Raw genomic sequence first — 22,239 nt, 5'->3', positions numbered from 1 at the left:
AAATGGTGTCTGCAGACTTCCTTGTGCGGTATCGTTCCAAGCTGCTCTTTTACGAAAAAATAATAAGTCACTGTTGAACAGGCTTGAAACAGTGCAGAAGCACCGTGGTAAACATGCAAAAAATTCGAATCAAGAAAACGGCAGCACTCACGAATGTCGGCGAGCACATGTTCAAATGGACGTTACGAGAGGGATCAAGAGGTGGCGCCACCATCACGTGTAACACGCTGGCTGAATGCTCTTTCCAAATCCTCCACTTCCACCGTCCCTGCAACCCTCCTCTTCTGTATTTCAAAATAACCTGAAGGGGCATGCCTTCTCGGTATCAAAACAAATATGAAAAGAATTTTCTACCGCTGCTATCACAACAGCTGATCTTGCAGTGCAGCTGCGCAACGTTCATGGACGTTGCCGCCGTCTGCGCTGTAGCCCTCGCCAGTAGCAGACGACAGGGTGCAGGAGGACACCCTTAAGGTGTGTTCGCCCTCCTGGTTGGTCTAAGAAGCCTATAGCTTCCACAGTGCTGCGAGGGACTACTGAAACAAATATGGCAGGATTGTTACCAAGAGACTGCAGATTACGCTGTTTTCTTTAAAAGAAAGAAAGAAAAGGGAAGGTTGATTTTACCTTCCTCCTTTTTAAGTGTGCAGAACTTAAAAAACATTTGAATGTTCGCAGGTTGGCAAGTATGGATTAACAATGTTATGTTGTGCGCATACAAGGATGTGCAATTTGAAACCATGCACACTTGCCAAGCATATATCTTACTACCTGTGCTCCTATGAACTGGACTCGTGACTCAAGACAGGTCGCCGAAAATACTTTTTAATTATAAATATACAAATGTCAACATGAGTCTCACGCTTATTTCATAAGGAAGATGCACACAGAGATATGAATATCAAATAAGTTAGTCTCTTGTAATTAAAATATAATTACAAGTGATTATATATGTGTTACAAGTCAAAAGTATATACCCTTTATCATAATGGGTTGGACACTCTTGACAACAGCAAAGGAGTGTCTGCATTCATTAAATGCCTCGACAGATGAGCCAGACATAAGCTACTAAATATTACACACTAAATGCGACAAGGCCCATGCACAAGGCACAACTTTGCATTGCTCAAACATGAAAGGCTCGTATTACTGCTATACAAAAATATTACATTAGCAACGGCATCTTTTTGGCCCTTGTTTTGCAAAACAAGCCACCCTCATTATTGCTATTGCTTCGCTATCGAAATAACGTTCAGGCTAGCTTAAGCACAAGCCATTATTGGAAAAACAACACTGACATCAAAGTTTCACCTGAACAGAAATATGCTCCAGCCTTTGAAGCAATAAAATTTTAGGACAAATTGTAAATGAAAAATTAATTGAATCACCCGAAATTTAAGCGTGTCAGTACAACAGGGCATGTGTCAGATCATAATTTACTGGCACTTCCACAACTATTGCACCTGCAATTTCATTAACTTCATGCCACGGGGTGCTTGCAATGTGCCGCAACAAAAGCTGCATATTGTTATCACAGCGCACAGTTCATTTTTGGTCACACAATTCCAGTCTTGCACTTTGGATGCCAAACCTCGAGAACTTCGGAACCCACTGTTGCCAGCGTTCTGCCATCAAAGTGGAACTGCGCAAAAAGAGAGGTCACGTGACAAGTTGTGAGTAAAAGCGTTAAACTTCACATGTACGTTCACATCGTTTGACCTGTTTTCCATGTCACAGTGCTCTCCAACAGTAGAATTGGCAGTGTGCAGGATCAATGTGCTAATACGTCTATGCTCGTGGATCAACTTTCAACTAGAACACCCTTGGCAATCAGAAGAATAATTTTAGAGGGAAAACTTGCTAGTGCATGCTGCGCTCTTCATTATCTTGTGAGCAGACTGTAAAAGCATTGGGGTCGCTGCAGTGATGCCTCAAATTATGCGGCTTGTTACATCCTAACAGGCCTTCCCGATTTCATTATTACTGCGTTAGCGGATAAGGGCACAAGGACTGAAATCACTTCGTATAATATTCATTACCACATATCTATGAACAGTATGTATAGCTACTACAATATATGCCAAGTGGGGTGCACAACCTTACACATGTAATGATTGTGGCTTTGTAGCCCATGGAACCGCTACAAGGTCGTGTATGCAATGAAATTTTAACAACAGGGTAAAGAAATCTTCAGTTTGTCCAACATGCCACTTTTTAGCAGCTGATGTGACAAGGTCCAGATTGGTAATGCAGAAGTCACAGGGTGATTTTTTTTTTTTCAGCAATGAATTGGATTTTTTCACACCTACTGCTCCAGAGGGACACATGTTGCCAGGAAATGGAGGCCTCAGGAATCATCTGACATTATAATAAAGCGGGCAACAGAGGATCTCCAGGGCACCTAAGGGTTAGCAGGGTGATCAAAGCTAGAACCAGGGCAGTCAGTCAGTTCAAGCCGCTGTGGCCTGAGCGAGCTGGGAGTTGTTCGCGTACAAAAGCGGCTGTGTGCGACCGTATACACCTCGTGGCACATGGAGGCCTCGGCGAGCCTGAACTGGACAAGTCCAGGTGTCCTGGAGGTGTCCAGGTGGCCTTTTTGGTGTCCTGGAGGTTCCGCTAAAATATACTAAATAATTACATGTTGTTATGTGTAAAAATAAAAAAAATAAAAAGCAATTAAAGCAATATAATCACACCCAGCCACCAGCTTCTGATGCCAAGTTCAGCACTAGCAGGCCCTTCGACTTCTGCAACGCCCTGCGACTGGTACGATAGCCTTTACGATAGATGCTTCCCATTCCAGTGTCTTCCTTTCGCTTTCCTCTTGGCTCATCTATGAAACTGGTGAAACGGTGACGCGGTCGAAGATAACTTGCAGGGTGTGAAATGAGGTCTGCCGAATACCATGTGGCACACAATGTGGTGCGTCAACTACGCATCTTATCGAAGCTGATAGGTTGTTTTCACATGGCTCCTGCTGTGCGAATGAGCGGGCCAGCGAACCTCGCCACTACGGCGTGGCTTGGCCAACTCATGGCCTTTGAGATTGCACTGGTTCCGATGCGGTCTAAAAAGTCGGGTGTAGCTGCACCAGTCTTCTTGGCATGCCTCAACGAGAGACATAAGCAGATACAGTGGTCTTTCGCACTGTTGCATGTAGCAGTAGTCGAGCACAAACAGCGGCTAAGCATTGCACTTTCTACGGCTGGGCACTGCGTAGACTGGCGCAAGCTAAACGCAGCTAAGTGTGGCCTCCAAGATTGCACTGGTGCAATTAACTGTAAATGTGATCACAAGTGACTGTTTTCAATTGCCCTTACCTAGTTTGTTCTCGTGCCGCCATTCTTTCTGCTTTGTGTTTTCAATAAATGCCAGTTGTTAGTTTATGCTTCAATTGCTTACTCTTGTTTTGTATTCTTATGCTATTTCAAGGATCATGAAACATCATTAACCAGCCCTGTATCAAACACTGTTGACATTTACTTCCCTATTTTATTTCCTGGTTTGATTTCACGAACAGATTGCCTAATGACATCCGGTGACAAAAAAAGAGGTTCAGGCAGCACAACTAACTGCGGCTGAAGCACGAATGGCGCTCTGCATCAAACAGAGTTATTCTCAGTATGTGGACAGCACGCACCGGGCTGTGAAGAGCAGCTCACCTTACCAGGATTGCTTGCACTGTCGTGCACACAGTGAGACACTATGACAGCAAGGCACTTTCAGTGAAGAAAACCTATCAGCAAGCCCCGAATGCATCCACTAATATAAATTTTAGGCAGAGCAAGGTCTGCACATTCAACCTTGGTCCATTTAACCAAAACAGCCTCTGCAATCCTATACATATAGACAACTTGTGGCAAAGAAAGGAATGCTACGGAGGCTAATGGTACATTAGGCTGCGCTCCAGGTGCTCTGCCAGAGCAAACGGAGCAGTGAAGTGTTCGAGTTTCTGCTCGATCTCAGCGCCACTCCCAGGTTGAAGGTGGGAGCGCCTCTGAGCGCACGGAGATGGAGCACAGCGCTCCGAATGAATAAGACGAATGTGTTCCGAGCACTTGATTTCAACCAGCCAAGTGTAAACCGTACTGCGAGAGCGTTGAAAGCGACTAGTCGAACATACCATAAGTGTGCACATGACAGCGCTGCCAAAGACAGTTCCACAGCCCCATTCATGTTTGCATAAGCTTGGGAATTAACACAAAACGTAAACGCCCTATTTACAACAGCACCGATAGAAACATGACATAAGATACAAAACTCAGTGTTAAATATGAATTCTATATGTTCACTCTGCTCTTCTGCATTTTGGCTAATGCGAAATCATCACTTGAAACAAGCTGCCTGAAGAGCAAGTATGTTGTCAAAATGAAGAGTTGTTTATATTTATGCTGTAAACCCCCCTGCTGTAAAGCCAAAGGGCAGTGCCAGATCATTCTTGAATAATAAAAGAAAAGTAGCTAGTCAGACTGATTCAGTTATCTGCTCGAGGAAGAAGAAACAGAACGCACTGTCAAACAATGCCAGACTACTTGACGCAGCAACAAATGTGCAGAAGCTAGACTTCTGTAAGCTTTCCTTTCACTGCCACAGAAAGTTGTCCACGAGTATACAACGAACCATCTCAAAGAAACAATTGTGAGCTTGCAAAGGCACCCTGATGCTCACACGAGTCACTTGCTGCTGTTCGGGGCCCCAGGAAATCACGGCTGGCTCGAGCGTTGGCTCCAAGGCAACCATGGGCCTGTTGACAAACGACACCAGCACACTGCCCAAGGTGTGTTGGATGCTGGACACCATGCCACGTGGTTCTGCTGGAGGCACGTCCACAGTCTGAAGAGGAACAACAAACTTATTTGGTAGGTTTTAATGTTGCAAAGCTATGCCTGAATTATGAAACGCACTACTGCTTAAGGGTCACGATTGCATTCCAACCTTGCCATAAAGAAGTAGCATCCAACACAACAATACCTTCGTGATATGCCTAGAGTGAATAAAAAAGTGGAACAGGTTGCCATCACACATCGCTAGCAAATCAAACATAAGCAAATTCCAAGACTTCACTCATGATGACCTTCAGGCTGTGACCTTCAGATGACCTTCAGCTGTCCCTGTTAGCTGTTCCACAAGCGTCTTGTTTCATAGTGTGCCTAATTATATAAGTACAGTAGAACCCCGTTGATATGTTTTTTAAAGAGACCTTGGGAAAAAAAAAAGAGAATGTACCAGCCGGGAAAATGTAACCGTGAGGAAGGGTGCAAAATGCCACAGCACGTCAAAAACAGCCAGAGTGGCTTCCAGTGCAGTTATTAGATGTCTCGGTGTTCGTACTATGGCTAGGAATGGCAAATGCACGTGTGTATAGTTCAGGAGCACGTACTGTGTTCCGTGACAATGACCCCTACCACAATATTTTGTGTAAGCTTCACCGCATAACACGGTTCTACTGCGCTGAAGCTGACTAAATAGAACCGGCAATTGTGAAATGCAAATAAGACCCTAGCAGGCCCTAAAGTAAATGTAGCCCTGTACATAAATCCCATTGACTCCTATGTATAATGTTCCCATTTGATACAGCGCCATTCTGTTATGTTCCTGTTATCTTGCATTGCATTTGGAAGCAGCCGCCATGTAAATATAAAGGTACTGGGAGAAACTGACTCACATGTTGCAACAAATTGGTTGCCTGTTGCAGCGAATTGGTCACTTGTTGCAACAAGCCACCTTCAAAGGCAACGCAAGATGCGGGAACATTACAGAATGGCGCTTACAGAATAGTGGGATTCAAATTTAGTCTGGAGTTTGGTGCTGCTGTGCCTGCACTTGAATCAATAAACCACGCACTACATGGTTGCAGTAGTTAGAAGAACTATCTGTTCAGTGAGTGCAAAGAACAGTGGAGACCTTGGCCAATTTTTACTTTTAGCAACGACAAGTGCCGCTATGCTGTCAAGCTTCAAGAGAGCCCTGTGTGTTCTGTTGGACAAAAAAGAAGCAGCGAATGTCTGTAGAGACGTAGCTTGAATTTCCGAGTGCCAATGCGGCAACTCACTGCATGTCAGATCCTGCTGACAGGACAACTCAAGTGTGCCGACACAGCAGTGCAGTGTGTGTGTGTACATAACTTATTGTTGTTCCCGTGCCACGGACCGGCATGGCAAGATGCCGGCGGGTTATCAAAATATGCAGGAGACCCTCTGCTGGCTCGTCAGAGGCACCATACTTGTGTTTCTTCTGCACAGATTTGACTACCATTTTTGTTCTGCCTAAATCAGCCTGTATGCTCATGATGAGTACTGGATATAACAAAGGCATCTTTATGGCTGATGTGACTTCAGTGTAACTAGGTTCAACTGTAAGCACATCATACTTTGTCAACTGATCAGTACAGACACAATCGAGAAAATAATTTCGGGAGTCAAGTCATGCTGTGACAGCTTTCCAACGCACTGCAAATCTTTCCAATTCACCAAAACAACTGCCTTTTCAGGGCAGTCACTCTACCATGTGAGCTAACCAGAAGGCTAGCAGACCAGAGAGAGATGGCAAACTAAGTGACAAATTGATGCAAGGGGACATTTAATTTGACAAATCAATCCCACTACGGCGTGCCTCATAATCAGACAGTGGTTTTGGCACGTAAAACCCCATAATTTAATTTTAATTTTAAGATTGAAACCTTGAATGAATGAAACTAATGTGCCAGTTACATGGTCATGTCAAAGACCAGCTATTCACTAGTCTATCTCAACTTCGTAGTTCCATTTTTGACAGGTAAGTGAGCGATCTCATGCTATTTCGGTCAAGCAGTACTACCGTTTAGTACGTACTTTTTCCGAGCTCCGGAAAACTACAGTTTAATGAGATTTCATTGTACAGTATAATGACAAGCTGTATCTGTTCCCATGCAGCTCCCTGCACATGCTGCAGTTGTACAAATACTACTATCAAATTTCTTTCTTTATTTTTTCTTTTCCTTTGCAATTCCAAAGATTAAGAAACCACTCTACGTGAGAGGGAAGGAGAGATCTGCGAGAAAGTACGCACCTGCGTAGGCCTCAGATAGACAACCGTCACTTTGGCGGATCACACCACATGTTGCAACAAAAATGTTCCTTTTTACGCATGGCTACAACTGGATTAGGCATTGGTAGTATATTTCAGTTGTCAAATGTACCTTCTTGCATTTATTTGTTGTTTGATATTTTTCGATCAAGTACAGCATGCACCATAAGGTCAGTCTCTTTATCAATTATTTGAATTTAATGCCTCAAGGTAATGCAAAGGCTAGGAGACATGCCTCTGGATCAAGACGAACCACCTGCGGTCCTTTAGCGTACGATATGCGAAGCTCAGCATGCAAGCATAAAATATGGCAAGAAATACTATAAATTGTTTGGCTATTTAGTATGTTGGCTACTTATGAAAGATTTGCAGACTTTGTTCTTAGGGATGCTGTGAACAGTCGCAGCAAAAATGATCTGCATCGTAGACAAGGAGAAATGTTTTCTATGTTTATTCATGAAATATTCATGTAATGGCTGTTAAAAATCCGGCTGCCGTTATAATGTTGGTTCTATCACTTAATGTCACTGCCACATGATAAGCTCCATATAATCGATGGGTCTAAAAAATGTGGCCATAAAAAATACATGCAGCAACTGTATGTCTTTTTTTTTAAATTGGTTTTGCCCTAAACTATGCTCAAATGAAAAACCTTTAAATATTTGTGTCAACATTACAGTTATAAACAAGTGCTAAAACTTCAGCAAATACAAAAAATAAGATCCCAAAAGTTGGCAGGTATGCAACGTGCACATACCTGGATAATCTTGGGGGGACTGGATGTCATGTCGACTGTATAAATGGTCCCATCCCCCATTCCCATCCATAGCTGGCGCGAGTCAAAAGACAGGGCAGTCACGGAGCTTTGCTTGAAACGCTGCATGAACCCACGTAACAAATTGCAGCAATGCTTATTGACCAAAGCTACAATTGCACACACACACACACACACACACGAAATTTACAAAAATAAGGGGGGGGGGCACACGCACCACATATGGTAGAACTGAATATACATGCGCTGTAAGACTGTTGCGTGAGAAACATGAACACTTTAAAGGTTTGATTCGAAGTGTTCAATATCCTTTGAATATTATAGGTCCGCTGAGCACAAAATATCTGGAGTTGTAACACCTCACACTGCCACACAGCAGCAAATAGTCCTGCAGCTCCGAGAAGCTTGGCATTGAAATTTGAGCAAGTTCTCCTTTTGATTGAGACATTCTCCACAAAGAGAGCAGCCCTTTATGCCAAATAAATATTCACAGAGTTTTCTGTACTGGGGTAGTTCATGATGCTAAAAAAAGATTCTATACAGGCCCATGGTTGCAGTTGCATTTTGCATCTTCAGTTTAAGTTTATAGTTAATATTATACAGGGACCTGCTTATTTCACTGAAAGCAATCTAAGAAAGATTTCACACTTCCTGCTGCACTGTTCTTGCCCAAATCTTGCATAAAGATTGCGTTTTAGAGTCTACATCATTTAGTCTAACACTTAGCAGACTTATTTGCCTGGTTTTTAAGGACAAAGTTCAAAGTTGACTTCATTTATGAGAATGCAAACTGCTGCCGCAAAGGCAGAAGCATAAACTTATGTTGCCACATGTTGCCCGCTCCTCTGGAACAAGCGGCAACCCTTAGTGAAAGGCTGCGTTCTGCAGCTGCCAGCAGGCAGCTGCAGAAGTTTATGCTTATGCCGTCTTAGTAATAGCTTGCATCTTCATAAGTGAAAGCAACTTCGCACTTTTTCTTTAAGGACCAGGCAACTAACTTTGCCAAGTGTTACACTGAATGGCATAGACTCCAACATGCAATCTTTCTGCAAAATTTCAACAAGAACAGTGCAGCAGTAACTGCGAAATACTCTTTTCGAGCACTTAAAGCAAATATGCAAGTTCTTATATTAAGTTTACTAAAATACGATTATTTTTTAATTTGCCGTCTGTCTAAAACCACCATCCAGATGACACATTCACATCACATTGTGTATGCAAAGATGGTATTTAAAAAAGAAAAGGAGAGCAAGTCCTTAATTAAGCTTGCACAAAAGTGTCATCGTGCTGCTCACCATGGCCAACTCCGGCCTGAACTGGCTCACACGACGATCAATGGTGTACAGTCGTGCTGCATTGGTGCCTGCCAAGATGGTTTTGTCATCTGCAGCCATGCAGGTGATTACGCCGCCCCGGGTAGCACAATACGGCAATGGCTCTCTTGACTCCCGGAAGTCGTACCGGTACATGACGCCATCGGAGCTGCCGAGGACGAATTCCCCGCCAGAGCTACAGATCGTCATCACTGGTGCCTTGACACTACAACAATGTGGACAGAAATGAGACTGGATGTTACACAGCAGATCAGAGTGGCTTGCCATGTTTTCTGTTGTGTTGCAGAGGCAAGACTGTGAGAGAAAGAAAATAAACAAAATGCAGGAAACCCAGCTAGATGGATGTCTGGTCGGCTACCCCACACAGGAAAAGAACACTGCACACACATACAAGATGGTACACAGCCTGGTACACAAGACAGTACACAAGCTTACAGATCTCAAGGACTGCAGTATTCCTGAATTCCTTGCCTCCACTTGGCTGCTCTTAACAATAAGTCAAGCCCTTTGGTTCCTTTGATTCCTCTCGCTTTTGTGTCAGTGACAGATTTCACTATGGCCCTTGAACTTTGCCTTAGGAAATGTTTTAGAGTCCAGGCACAAGAGGGCAAACTAATTACATCATCAGACTAAATTCCAAATCTCATTACGTATGGAGAAGAAATAACTACTTATCTCTCTACATCAGATTAAGAGAATGCTAATGAAGCCAGAAAGATGTGTGAAAACATACAGAAACATTGAAAGGAACAAGAGAAATGTAGCTAAAGCTATATATAAAGATGTCTAATTAAATGATGCTACTTAAACCTGTCCTGAATTCCAGACTGCACAGAAGTAACTTCTACCAAAATAAACCTACTGACTCCAATAAGTCATTGATTCATTTAGTCATCTGCACTCAGTCTTTACCGGCTTTACAGGCTTTACCGCATAACATGCTGTACGGCAACAAAGCTGACTTTTAGAAAATCGGACACCATTCTAAAAAATCGGGTGCGTGTTACGTTTATATTTTGGTTAGGAGCGTTAAGTCATTTCTACATTAGTTTTCTACTTTTAGACACATACAAAGTGGGTGCACATTTGATTAGCATGCGAGTTAACATCAAGCAAATACTGCAAAATGAAACAGTGGTGTGTTCTGACGTTTTTTTTTTCTGCATCTTGCTTAATTTGACCCACCGGATAATTAGATCAATTTCGTCAATTCCATCAAGGTGGAATTAACAAGGTCAACTGTATCGATACCACTAATATGAAAGAATGCTCACTGCTCACAACAGCATGCATCATAACAAAATGCATTACACATCTTTGATAATGCATAATTTCTTAAGCAGGCAAACATTCTCCTGAGAATAAATAGCTACTTCTCAAACTTATTGCCGAGAAGGAGAAAAGAAGCAATGTTGAAACTAAACCAGCTGTAACATAATGTATAGTCCAGGTCATTGTTGCAAAAAAACGAGTGACCACAGATCATCATCTTGAGGCTATTTTAATTTCACTGAAGAACCAAAACCCCCTTTCAGGCATCTCCAGTTACCTCGTTCCTATGTCATTGGACCCATTCCATGCTTGTAAACTTCCTAATCTTATCACCCTATTCATTAGAAATGGTGAGATTAGAAACTTAAACAGTGGCGCATATATTAAAATACTACAAACTCTGTGCTGCAGAGCAAGAGCCTTTAAAGAAGACTGGCACCTAGGCAGAAACTCTGCACCTAGCCAGACACTCTGGTATAAAACTGCTTCTATCATTTTGACCTACAACAGGTGTTCGCATATTCACCATGCTTCAAGCGAGCAAAAAAGCAAACCAATAAAGAAGAAAACATAATGGAACAAGGACATGTGAGGAATACTATGCCCTATAGGACTTTCACAACTAAACTGAAGTTACGGAGAAGATACCCAGAGGTTTATTTGCTTCTAATACACAAAAGTCTCTCCTGCATAACAGTGAGTTGGGTGATGTATAAGCTGTTAAAATTATAGTATCACAGGACCTGCTTTTTCAATTGCACAGTGCTGCAAAAAAGGTCTCCACTAATAGCAAATCCAGCAGCTACTAGCCTCTCTGGCTTTTTCCATCTCCTCCTCCTTCTAGCCAGCAGTTGAGTACGCATAATTCAAGGTATTTCTCAAGTGACACTGTCAACGACTATGCTACCATCATCTGAAGCCATCATCTAAGCCAACATCATCTGAAGCTGCTTTTTGATCCAACAGCCTCCTTGACCGAGCGTTGCGCCACAGTGGTATGACGAATATACAGCTGCACCACAAAGAGCACTGACAAGACGGGTGCATAGCGGGAAAGCATTGGAACCTTCACCAGAGAGGAATGCAACAAAAGAGTGAAAACAGCAAATGGAGGACCGATCTCATCAGCTAGAGATTGTTCCATTGGGTGAGGAAGAAAGGTCTGCCAACCAGCGCACGGTGACCCTTTCCTCCACTCTGGCTTGTGCAAGCCAGCGATGTCCTGTTTGAACGTGTTCCCATTGTGGGCTACGGAACAATTTGGAGACATTTTAGCTCATTCTGCCAAAGATGTACATAATGTCAGTTCATACAAGGTTGTTGGGGAACCACTGTGTAGCCTTTGTGTGCAGCAGTAACTACAATACGCGTAAATTTTATTTGGCTGAGCAGACATGTGATGTGCATCGCCAACTGCAGTGTGTGTACATGTTGTGAACTATTTTGGCTGTACCGTTGCCACTCGACGAAGAGCAGTGGCGTCTGTGAACCAGCGTGAATTGGAAAATATTGTATTTGATTGCTTGGCATGAGAACTGAAACATAAGAGCGCTCACGTACAACCGAACCAATGCAACCCCGAAACATCTAAGTGCCAATCGTTATAGAACATTTGTGTTAGCCACTGACATCCTTTCTACACAGTTTATGTACACAGTAGTGTGCTATGTCTATGTTGCCTTCTGGTGTGAAGCTGATGGCATGGCTCAAAACAGCGGTCAATGCAACTGGTATACCAAGTTTGGCATTGCCTCTTTGCCCTGTCAAGCAGCGACATTTAAAGGGGATCGCACAAAAAGAATGAGATGGCTATTTGTGAGGGCACAATCCCTGTAAAATAGTTGAGTAGACCGTTTTACGGCTCATACAGCTTGAATGGCGCTTGTCAAGAGTGGGCAATCAGCAAATGTGGTTGCCATATTTTGCAGCAGAAAGAAGGAAAACACACACACAAACACACGCACACACACACACACACGCACACACACACACACAGACAGACAGACAGACAGAGGCTAACATTGCAGTAAGACCATGCAAGGTGATGCCGCATGCTTGGTCCATGCAATATAGAATGAACAACTCTATAACCCAGCAGCTGTCACTTCATCGGATGCTCGTGCAGTTCACAGCCAGCCGCTTGATCACTCGACAAGCATGGTTCACTGTATGATATGCTGTTATTACTAACCAAAGCTATGTTATACAGGGGCGAAAACTGCAGTCAACGAACGAGGCAGTTGCACAATGTACCTACAGATAACAATTTGAACACTTGTCAAAGTAAACAGCAGAACTTAATCTGCAGCAGAATGGTACCCATGTTGTTACGATAGTTGTGTATGTTTCTTAATACTTTTGTAGATAAGCCCTAGGCTAGAACTACAGAGAGAATGTTGCAATAGGGGCACGCTTGTGAAATGAGTTTTTAGAAATATAGGACAGATCACCGAGGAAGAGTGCGTGCTGAAACATGTACGGACACATCATGCTAGGTGCTCCGTCCACCTCACCTGCAGCTGAAACTCTTGCTAAGCAAAGTTAAAGTGCTTGAATACGTCTCATAGAACTGTTTCCAATGTAGAAGACCCCATGCCATCTCAAGCAGCCTATGCAATCCTGAAAACAATCGCCAGGTATACGGTGACAAGCGTATACCTGGCACACAGCATGAATAATTCGACCAAGCCAGCAATCGGACAGCTCATTGCTGATGCCACTGCCTATGCAACATAGTGGCTCATGAAAAAAGGCTCTACAATCGTGGCTATGCCCGCTCGGTTCATGATGGTGATGATGGTCACATGGGAAAGTTATCAGGACACTAAATTGACATGAAAAAAATACACAACCATAACATCGCACCAAAGCACAAAAAATGTCACGTATTTGCATGTGTTAGAATTTTGTTTCAGTTGTACCAGCAAGGCAGCTCTTATGCTTTTAGAGTGCAGACTTGGCTCAATTTTCCGGTGAAATGCCGTTTTGGAGTAGGATGCCCCGAAGGCCCACTCTCAGTGCAATTCACCACAGTTGGTGCTGCTGTTTCACCATTGCATATAACATTGCGCCGCCAGCCGAGGTTATGATGTAATGAACTCACGTGAAGCATTTGAGTTCGCGGAGTCCACACTCAACATCCCACAACTTGAGTGTGCTGTCGAAAGAGCTGGTGAGCAGCTTGTTGCCTACACAGTGCAGGGCCCAAATCCAACCCTGGGGCAAAGAAACGAACCAAATGCTCAGAACGAAAGAGTTCCGTGCACTTAATACCAAAAGGAAATCTAGCTCAGTACAGGCAAGCATAGTGCAGCAGAAGCATTTAGGAAAAACTTGCCTAATGATGTAAAGCTTTCTGTTCCCTCCATTACAGTTCAGAAAATACTAGTACTCTTTCTAACAGGAAGCTGACATTGCTTTTATTATGTTTACTATCAGCATTTTATCTGTCTGCTTTTGTTTAACTGAACAAAATTATTAGTTGCATTTCTGTTGCTTCACTCACTCCTCTCCACGCACTCTGACATAGGAGGGCCCCATGCTGAACTTAGCTATGGGACCTGCTTCTATACTTTCAACCCCATATGTGAAGCATTTGCAAACAATAAGCATTTTGATTGACAAACAGACAGACGTAGACAAACTGACACAGACAGACACAGACAGATAGACAGACAATAAAGAGAAAATCAGACATCCACCCGTTCGTAGCAATTGCTACAAAGGAAACTCATACGGGTACCTTGAAAGAAAAGCCTGGCAGTTGAAGAAAAATTCGTCCTGGTCCAGGACTCGAACCCACTCGAACCGCCGCTCTACCATCTTAGCTAACCACGCGGCTAGCAGATGGCAGGGTGAAGTCGAATTTGTCAACAACTCGAAGCAAAGGCAAGAGTTTGGCGTAATAGTTTTGCGGAAACTCGCAAGGTGGAGAAAAATAAATAATAAGGGGAGGGAGGGAGGAAGGGAGGGTGGGACGGACAGACTGACAGACAGTACTCACCTCATGCGCATCAGGGGCTGAATGCAGGAGAAGGTCTTCCCCTTCTGCAGCTCTGTCCTGGTCCCTGACATCCCAAACTTTTAGATCTCGATCACGAGACCCAGTGACACACAATGAGCCATCCTGAAAAAAATGCAGGTGATTAATTTTAATTCATCAAGTTTGAAGAGAGGGGGACAAAAAAAAAAGAGAAAGGCAATAAAGGTTAACCGGACCCAATAATCCAGTTTGCTTCCCTACAGTGGGGACAGTGCATAAAGTCTTTTGCTCAAGGGGGGGCTGTCACACATGTGTGAACTGCTCGTATGCTGTATGTTATTGGGTGTGCAGCAGGCAGATACGTAGGTCAGAGTGAGTGCACGTGCGTGCATGTGTTAAGAGGAGGCTTTAGCTTGGGCCCGACTTGGATGCTGCCCAACGCGATGCCGCCTGACTTTATTGAAATTTGTTGCATTTTAGAGAGAAAGTTAAATTTCGGCGACTGCTGGAAGCAAAATTCTGATTTAGGACTTGAATTTTACCAAGAATTAAAAAAAATCATGAGTTAAAAAAAATATGAAAGCCCAAAGTTTGCAAATTTGTCCCTCTTCATCAAAAACAGATATCGCCATTCTGTAGATTGCATCCGTTAGAGTATCTAAAAAGGACAAATATGATATAAATTTACAGCTTGTGTGAATTTATTACCATGTTAGAAGACTTTTGCAAAAGTCATAATCATGTAATAATGGTACACTGCAGAGTAGCGTATAATAAATCAATTCTGTCCACTTTCGATGTGCTATTAGATGCAATTTACAAGAATTATGATATAATTTGTCACTGCTGATTTACAGTTATAAACTTGATGATTTCATTTGCTGAAAATTTGCAATTTCTGTCAATTTTTCTTTAATATATTGACGGTCTAAATCAAAAATTTGCATCTAGCAGTAAACAATACGATAAACCTGACAAAATTTAGTGCAAAGGTTACCGAGAAAAACTATTTCTCCTTTCCTATGTATTTAGATAGGAGTGCCCACACGAAACATTAAGCCCTGACTTTTAAGCTTTAAGCCCTGACTAAGTGTTGGGGAGGTAAAAAGATAAGAACACAGAAAGAGAGACAGCACAATCACATGATGCCAGCTGTCGTTTGTGTAGGTTTGTTGTCTTTCAGAACTGCAAGAATTCATCCGTAGCCTTCTGCTGCGATGGTTGGTCGCATTCTAATATGCTTCGTTCTGATAATCGTCTGTCGCCAAAGAGAACAAGTGGTTGTCTTTCTACACTGTGTTGAGGACAGTCACACGAGACATGTTCTGGTGTCTCCTCGTGACTACAGACATCACACAAGCAGCATTGTCAGTCATTCCAATACGGAAGCCAAAGGTTTTGTAAGGGCTAGGCTCCAAGCCACAGCCAACAAAGCCTTGCATCAGCGGAGTGCTGGTGGGATGTAAAGGCAGAGCTGGCCCGAGACAGCACATCCTCCACACATAACACACAAGATCATGAAAATAACCAAGTGGACCGCTTAGCTTATACGGGCACAAAAAATGATGATATTTGTTTGTTAATGCCGTAAGTTCCCTAATGACATTTTTTCTGGCGGAGTTGCCATACATCAAAATTTAATGACATTTGATGGCAGTGCCTCTTCAAAACTTGAATACTTTCCATGTTTTACACTGCAGGTATATAAACCGGAAAACCACGTGGAGATCACAAGGATTTCTCTCGGGGAGTTCTGGAATTTCCCTGAGGCACAAAATACCACAGAGAAATCGTACTTTCTTCTTCCAGTGGTGGTGGAAAGGGCAGACAGAGGTCTAACAGGTTCTCACAAATAACTATAACACAAAAGCTGTAACATCACTTTGGTGACTCTCAACAGCCGGACGTCTCCAAAAAGTACTCATCTTTTAATTTAAGTGAAATACGAATAAGAATGCCCGAAGTGCCATGCCAAGTTGCCAATGCTCACAGTGGCTGTTCAGCTGACCACACTAGGGCTTTTTGGTGCAAGGGCCAGGGATGGCCAAAATGACTTATGTTGACTACTTATGGAAACACAATAAAACGCCTTACTTACATTCATCAACAGGACTGAATGTATCATCCCTATGTGTGCATCAGCAATACGAATGGATTTCATCTCATCCTCCCAGTTGGTCCACTGGTTTAAGTGCCGCTCCCTTTGAACACATGCTTCTTTCCAGTCGAAGTTTTCATCTAGTGTAGGAACAGGACACGCGAAAATTGTGAGTACATCAAAACAAGTTTGTCCCACTGTCACACAAAGGTGCTGTGAACCCTTACACTCCATTTTACACTTAGCAGGCAATACTGCTGACGCTACACAAAACAGTGTAAATGTAGAAGCTTCACTCTGAATGTGTCACAGTGCAGCTGTTTATTATCTGCAATGCTTTCAACAGAATGAATGCGTTGTATATTACAACTACAACTTGTGGATGCAATGCTACGTCACAGCACATAATATTTCAGCATCTTTGTGCTGCCTGGATGCGACATACTATGCTTTGGTTGTGAACGAGACAGCGTGCTGTGGCAGCTGGTAGCAAAAACGAGTCGCTATGCTTGCTCTATGGTAAACAGATTCAGATCTACGGCACCTCCTACTTAATAATTACACTGTATTTTTCAACATAGAAGTATGAGACTTAATATTATGTCAAATTACATGATGCACACCTATACCTTTAATTTCAGCTGCAACACTATTCTGCAGCCTCGAATGTGGCTAAGAGAGAAATTCTCTCTAGAGCCAGGATAACGTTAAAGTATTCCAATCTGTTTTTATTGCAAATCAACCATTAGCCCTCCATGATAGTTCAAAATGGCTCGGGCTCTGCCCATATGGGTGTGGTGCCCGCACATATGGGTTGGACCCGAACCATTCTGACCTATCAGGGAGGGCTAATGGCTAGTTCGGAATAAAAACTGATTGGAATAGTTTTATGCTATAGGGCCCCTAGATTCGTTGAATATCTTACTATGCACGAAAATGGAGCATAGAGGGTTTATAAGCACCTGGACGCTTTCACAGCATTGATCATTGTTAACTGGAAAAACATTGGTGCATATACTCATGTGATTTGAGGACATGTTTTTTGAAATAGGTGCTAAACACAGAATCCCTGCCACAAGTGTCATCTAAGATGGGGGTGGGTACCCTCCTCCTCCCTACCTTTTTAAGGAGCCAAGCTTATTTTTAGACAAGCTTTGCTGCTTGTTTTGTGAGGGCCAACTGTGTGTCAGCACCGCACAGCTTTTGGCATGGTGCATAGGCCAAGCAATGCCAACGTTTTCAATCCAGGCTTGGAGAGTGGTACAATGCTGAATACCAAAAGCCAGATACTAATTGTCAACAAGTGTAGATTAGCACCTTGTCTATGGACTGTTAAATAATTATTGCTATAGTTCCAACAGTAGAAGAAAAATGCAGTTCAAAATGGAGCACATTGGGGCCACCTGGTGCATGGGAACTGGAAAATGACAGTGCCGTAATGGGGCGACGCACTTGTCAACAGGACAGCACACAACCCTGTTATCCCAGTTGTCAATCTGCTTCATTGCTGTTTTCCAGAAAAGAATTGTACCTGCAGGCAGCATTTAAAATCGAACAAGCAAACATTTAGGCGAGATTTTGCTTCACAAAAGCTTGTACAGTAAGTCGTACAACGTGGGTGCTATCGGCTTCAAGGAATTAGCATGGTGTGAGTTCTATGAAAAGGGTGAATTTTGATGAACTTTGTGCTAGTACAGTCAAACCTGAATATAATGCACTTGAGTGCAGCAAATTATTCTCTATATAAAACACACAAAACTTACTGACTTATGGCTATGTAAAGTAACTCCCCCATAATGAACTGGACATTGAACATATTGCATTCAGAGTGTCCCCTGCCAACCCATTAAAGCAGTTTGCATGCAACAAATGTAGTGTTCTGGGGGAGGTTTGTTACTTTTTTTTTGTCACAATCTTTTTTATCCCTTTCTGTGCTGGTACTGCACTGTCATTGAAGGAAGTGGATTGGAGCAGGTCTACGCAATCTCATACATTGAAAACGTTAGTCATAGTGATACAGTGAAACAGTTCAAGGCACAGTAGAAAATACTGCACAACCACTTTGGTGAAAGAATTACCATGTTTGACGGGGCATTCAACGTGGCGCATTCTGGCAGGAACATAGAAGCACTTTTTTCTTGTTAGTAATGGATAGAGTCAGTAATAAAATTGTGCATATTTGTATGCTTAAAGCCTGTGAATAATCTTTTTATGTAAAAACTGAATGTTACTGATTGAACAACAATCAGATGATTAATTGTTCCCTAATTAAGATGATTCATCAGAAAACGCACAAAGCACCATCCTACCGCCTCATCTCTCTTGCTGTGCAGTGCCGAATGCAATGCAATGAGGTTGTGTAAATTGGACACATTTATTGAAAGTCCATCATAATTCGTGCCTGAGAAAGATATGAACATATCACGGAAGTTCGCTTAAGTTTGTTATGGGTGAGCTCGAGTGTATCAAATTTCCTGATATATTGAAATACCTTTAGCACATCAGCTTGTTTGTTAAAACCAGGTTAAAGTGTAGATAGTAGAATAGTATGATACTACCTTGGTTGCATGTACAACAGCTGTTTGCATGTCTGCCCTGGCTGCAAAAGTACTTCGTTTTATCACAGGTATCGTACCCCATACACTTTCGTAGTTGACTGCGGAGTTGAGATCAACTTGTACGTCTGATATCCCCTTGGCTCCCAGCATATACAAGTTGGCTGAGCTTATATAAACATCAGCAAGTTATGCCACAAATGTAAGTATTTGAAGCGTTCTGACAATGGGATATGCACAACCTTCCCCTTACTCAGTGGTCATGTCTGTGTCATACATCTTGCAGCCTTTTCCAGAAAATTTGTCAACATGTTAAGATGCAGCTACAAGTTAGAATTCCATGGTTCAGCAGTCTTGCCGAGGTAAGTGTAAGGACAATTAAGAATCATAGCAGTATTTTCGATAATATGGCCCGAAAAATTTGTAAGCTTGACATCCCAATATCACAGGAATCCACCTGCAAACAGAATGGGTGACGCATACAACCTGCGATGATTTAGTGACGAATTTATGTGCTTTCCGGAGCATATAATTCCAATCAAGGCAGTCAATAACGCACATTACTTAGTGCATCATGATCAGTTCAGAGGCGACATTCGGATGATGTCAGAGATTCAACTTTGGCTGATTGTGCATGCTCGGGCAATGAAGTAAATAGCCTGATCTTACAACAGGATACAGAGCAAAATGAAAGAACAAAGAAACTGTGCTCTCATCCTTGCCGTATGCTCTGTGGCTTGTAAGTGCCATTTCTTTTATTACTAGGCTCTCTCAAGTCAAATGCAACAACAAATTGCACTTTCACAGTGCTCACCTGCTGGTAAGGGGTACGGCTTGGGCCACGTATTGACCAGCTTCGCTTGCCAGAAGCTGGGATCACTGAGCACCAGCGCAAAGCGAGTGCACAGCTTTCCGATAACTTGGTCAATGAACTGGGCATCGAGTAGAGAAAATATCTTGAAGAGAATTTCGTTTGGCAGTGCCTCGAGCGACGACGCCTCCGTCTCCGGCACGGCCATGCTTTCTGGAGCCCACCTGAAGGAAATTGCAACGTCTCCCACACACGAACTAAGCATATCTCAGTGAAAAAAAACTGCTCGCTCACACCAGATTAAAATTTCCAATTGGAACAAATTGGTTTGTTCATTGGTTAATTTGGGTTTAATGGCACAAAGGCAACTAGACCATGCTGTGCCAGTCACAAGACATGAACGAATTGGGTATTTCCAACTGTGTTTTGGGACACCCATTGGAAAAATACAACAGGTCCAATTCGACCAACCGACTTATCGATCACAACTGGACCCAACTGGTCTCTGAATAAGACTCGTTGTGACCAACATGAAAAACAAAAGGAAAGGAGAAGTAAATGCCTTCATAAGGCCCGAACCTTCATATGACATGAATATACTTGAAACTCCTTTTGAGCATGCTCAGGTATGAACACACTACGGAAATTCTTTTCATTGACATACCCAGCATTCACCACTTCACTACGAGAGATACATGTCAGGTGCTATATATGCAAGCCAAATTTGGTTGACCAAGTGGTGCCTGTGGTTCAGAAAAATTGGTAAAATTTCCAGAGAGATCTTTAACTCGACAAAAATAAATTATTCTCTCCATTGATTCACACTAAAATACAGAGATCCATTACTTGAAAACTAACATTGCAACTGTGCTATTATTAATACAAACGATTTTGTTGTTTCCCGAGATTACTCATCTAGTGACTTGGGACCAGTTGGCATGCCAAGCTCCAGTGATGTCCAACTGGACTCGGTGGTGTTTTTAAATTTGACTGGGATATAATAATTGGCAGCAACATAAAAAGATGCTAATTGACATATCAATATCTTCACGAGACCCAAATACAGCTACGATGCATAATCCTCCTGAACTTTTGAAGCTGGTTTTTATTGTCTAGACTGATATGTTACGAAAGTAAAAAGCATTTTTTTTTAAATTTACGTATATACCACGGTTAGATTCTAAAAGCTGCACCTCCATATATGTGGAAAAACTAACCATCTCCTCATGTTCACTACGGTAAAAACTGCATTTCGTTGTCTAAACACAAGAGGTACCGGACGCTCCGCCAATTTCCTAACTGGCCTATAATGTCACTCGCGAGCTGTCAATGCATCTTAGTCCATGGTTTACTCGCATTTATTGCCAGCTAAGAGCGCACTCAAACCGCGCAACGGCTAAGTTCAGGCAACAACCTCGAAATCTAGAGGGTTTGTTTTTAGAGCACGAAAGCCGAAACGTTAAGCACAGCTGGTTGCGTGCGAGAATATCCCAACAGAGCCAGCCGCTAAAAAGAGCGCGTCTACGAAAGATGAACGGCGTTCGCATACCTCCCTGGGAGGCGCCAACTTGATCCTGCAAATTATGTGCACAGGGACGCCTAGCAACCGTATCACATATTTGGAGAAGAGGAAAGGCAGCAGCGGGAATGCATCACATCAGCTGTTTGCAGCGAGAAATCCCCAAAGCGCGACCAAACCAAAACAAAAATTCGCAGGCTACCGACAGCGGCACCTGGTTTTCAACGGTCTTTCAGACAATTCCATAAATTATTCAGACATCTGCCTGAATTTGTGCAAATTACAACCTTTTATAATACATACAAAACAAATCAACAAATTGACTGTGCCATCTAATAATAAAAAAATAAAATAAAGGGCAGTACTTCAGCGTGAACAGCCCGTGACGCCACGCGGCGCTTTACCGCTTCACTGCGAATCGAAATACATTCTTAAAAAGTGCGTTGAAGTATAGTATTGTGTACACACACGCCTCAAGGACAATAAACAAACTTGAAGTAAACAGCTTCCAAGCATTTCACTTCGTTCTGCCCCTTAAGTGGCCGTCGTAAAGGTGGCAGACTACGGGGCGTCTGCTACGACGCGCACATACTATTAGTGTCTATGGTACCATAACTGCATCTGACGATTCGTTTGCTAACGCCAAATTATGGTCACTGAATTATAGCCTAAGAATGAACAATGCGTGCCGAGACTCTAGCTTCAGCGAAAACGGTCAATAGAAATTTTCAGGCACTTGCTGCAGTGACCATTTAAAAGGCAGCTACCGCACCACTCGCTCACCGGCCGTCATGCTGAACGGCGAATTGGAAGCACACTGCCTCCGTG

General features: G+C 42.8%; 1 protein-coding gene across 2 annotated transcripts; it reads right to left on the bottom strand.

Moving 5' to 3' along the window:
• Positions 1 to 809: 809 nt before the first annotated feature.
• LOC135916528 (F-box/WD repeat-containing protein 9-like) lies at positions 810 to 21,620 on the bottom strand. 2 transcript variants are annotated; one of them, XM_065449939.2, is made up of 9 exons: positions 21,442 to 21,620; positions 19,896 to 20,116; positions 16,527 to 16,666; positions 14,450 to 14,572; positions 13,550 to 13,662; positions 9,136 to 9,379; positions 7,823 to 7,942; positions 4,669 to 4,833; positions 810 to 1,642 (listed from the first exon to the last, which is right to left on the bottom strand). In XM_065449939.2, exons 2-9 carry the CDS (start codon positions 20,098 to 20,100, stop codon positions 1,556 to 1,558), a joined length of 1,197 nt encoding a protein of 398 aa, XP_065306011.1. In that variant the 5' UTR covers positions 20,101 to 20,116; positions 21,442 to 21,620; the 3' UTR covers positions 810 to 1,555. The 2 variants fall into 2 exon arrangements, with proteins under 2 accessions (XP_065306011.1, XP_065306010.1); XM_065449938.2 differs by lacking the exon at positions 21,442 to 21,620 and adding an exon at positions 21,110 to 21,254.
• Between the last annotated feature and the right edge of the window lie 619 nt (positions 21,621 to 22,239).

The sequence above is a fragment of the Dermacentor albipictus genome, chromosome 9 (genome assembly GCF_038994185.2).
Source record: "Dermacentor albipictus isolate Rhodes 1998 colony chromosome 9, USDA_Dalb.pri_finalv2, whole genome shotgun sequence".
Lineage (NCBI taxonomy): Eukaryota > Metazoa > Arthropoda > Arachnida > Ixodida > Ixodidae > Dermacentor > Dermacentor albipictus.
This window is presented reverse-complemented; position numbering and strand designations above follow the sequence as displayed.

Excerpts from the sequence above, each read along its gene's own strand:
- LOC135916528 (XM_065449938.2), bottom strand. Across the intron at positions 14,573-16,526 it reads ATTCAGTCCTGTTGATGAAT|GATGGCTCATTGTGTGTCAC; the intron begins GTAAGTAAGGCG and ends CATTTTTTTCAG. Across the intron at positions 7,943-9,135 it reads TCAGGCCGGAGTTGGCCATG|CGTTTCAAGCAAAGCTCCGT; the intron begins GTGAGCAGCACG and ends GGGTTCATGCAG.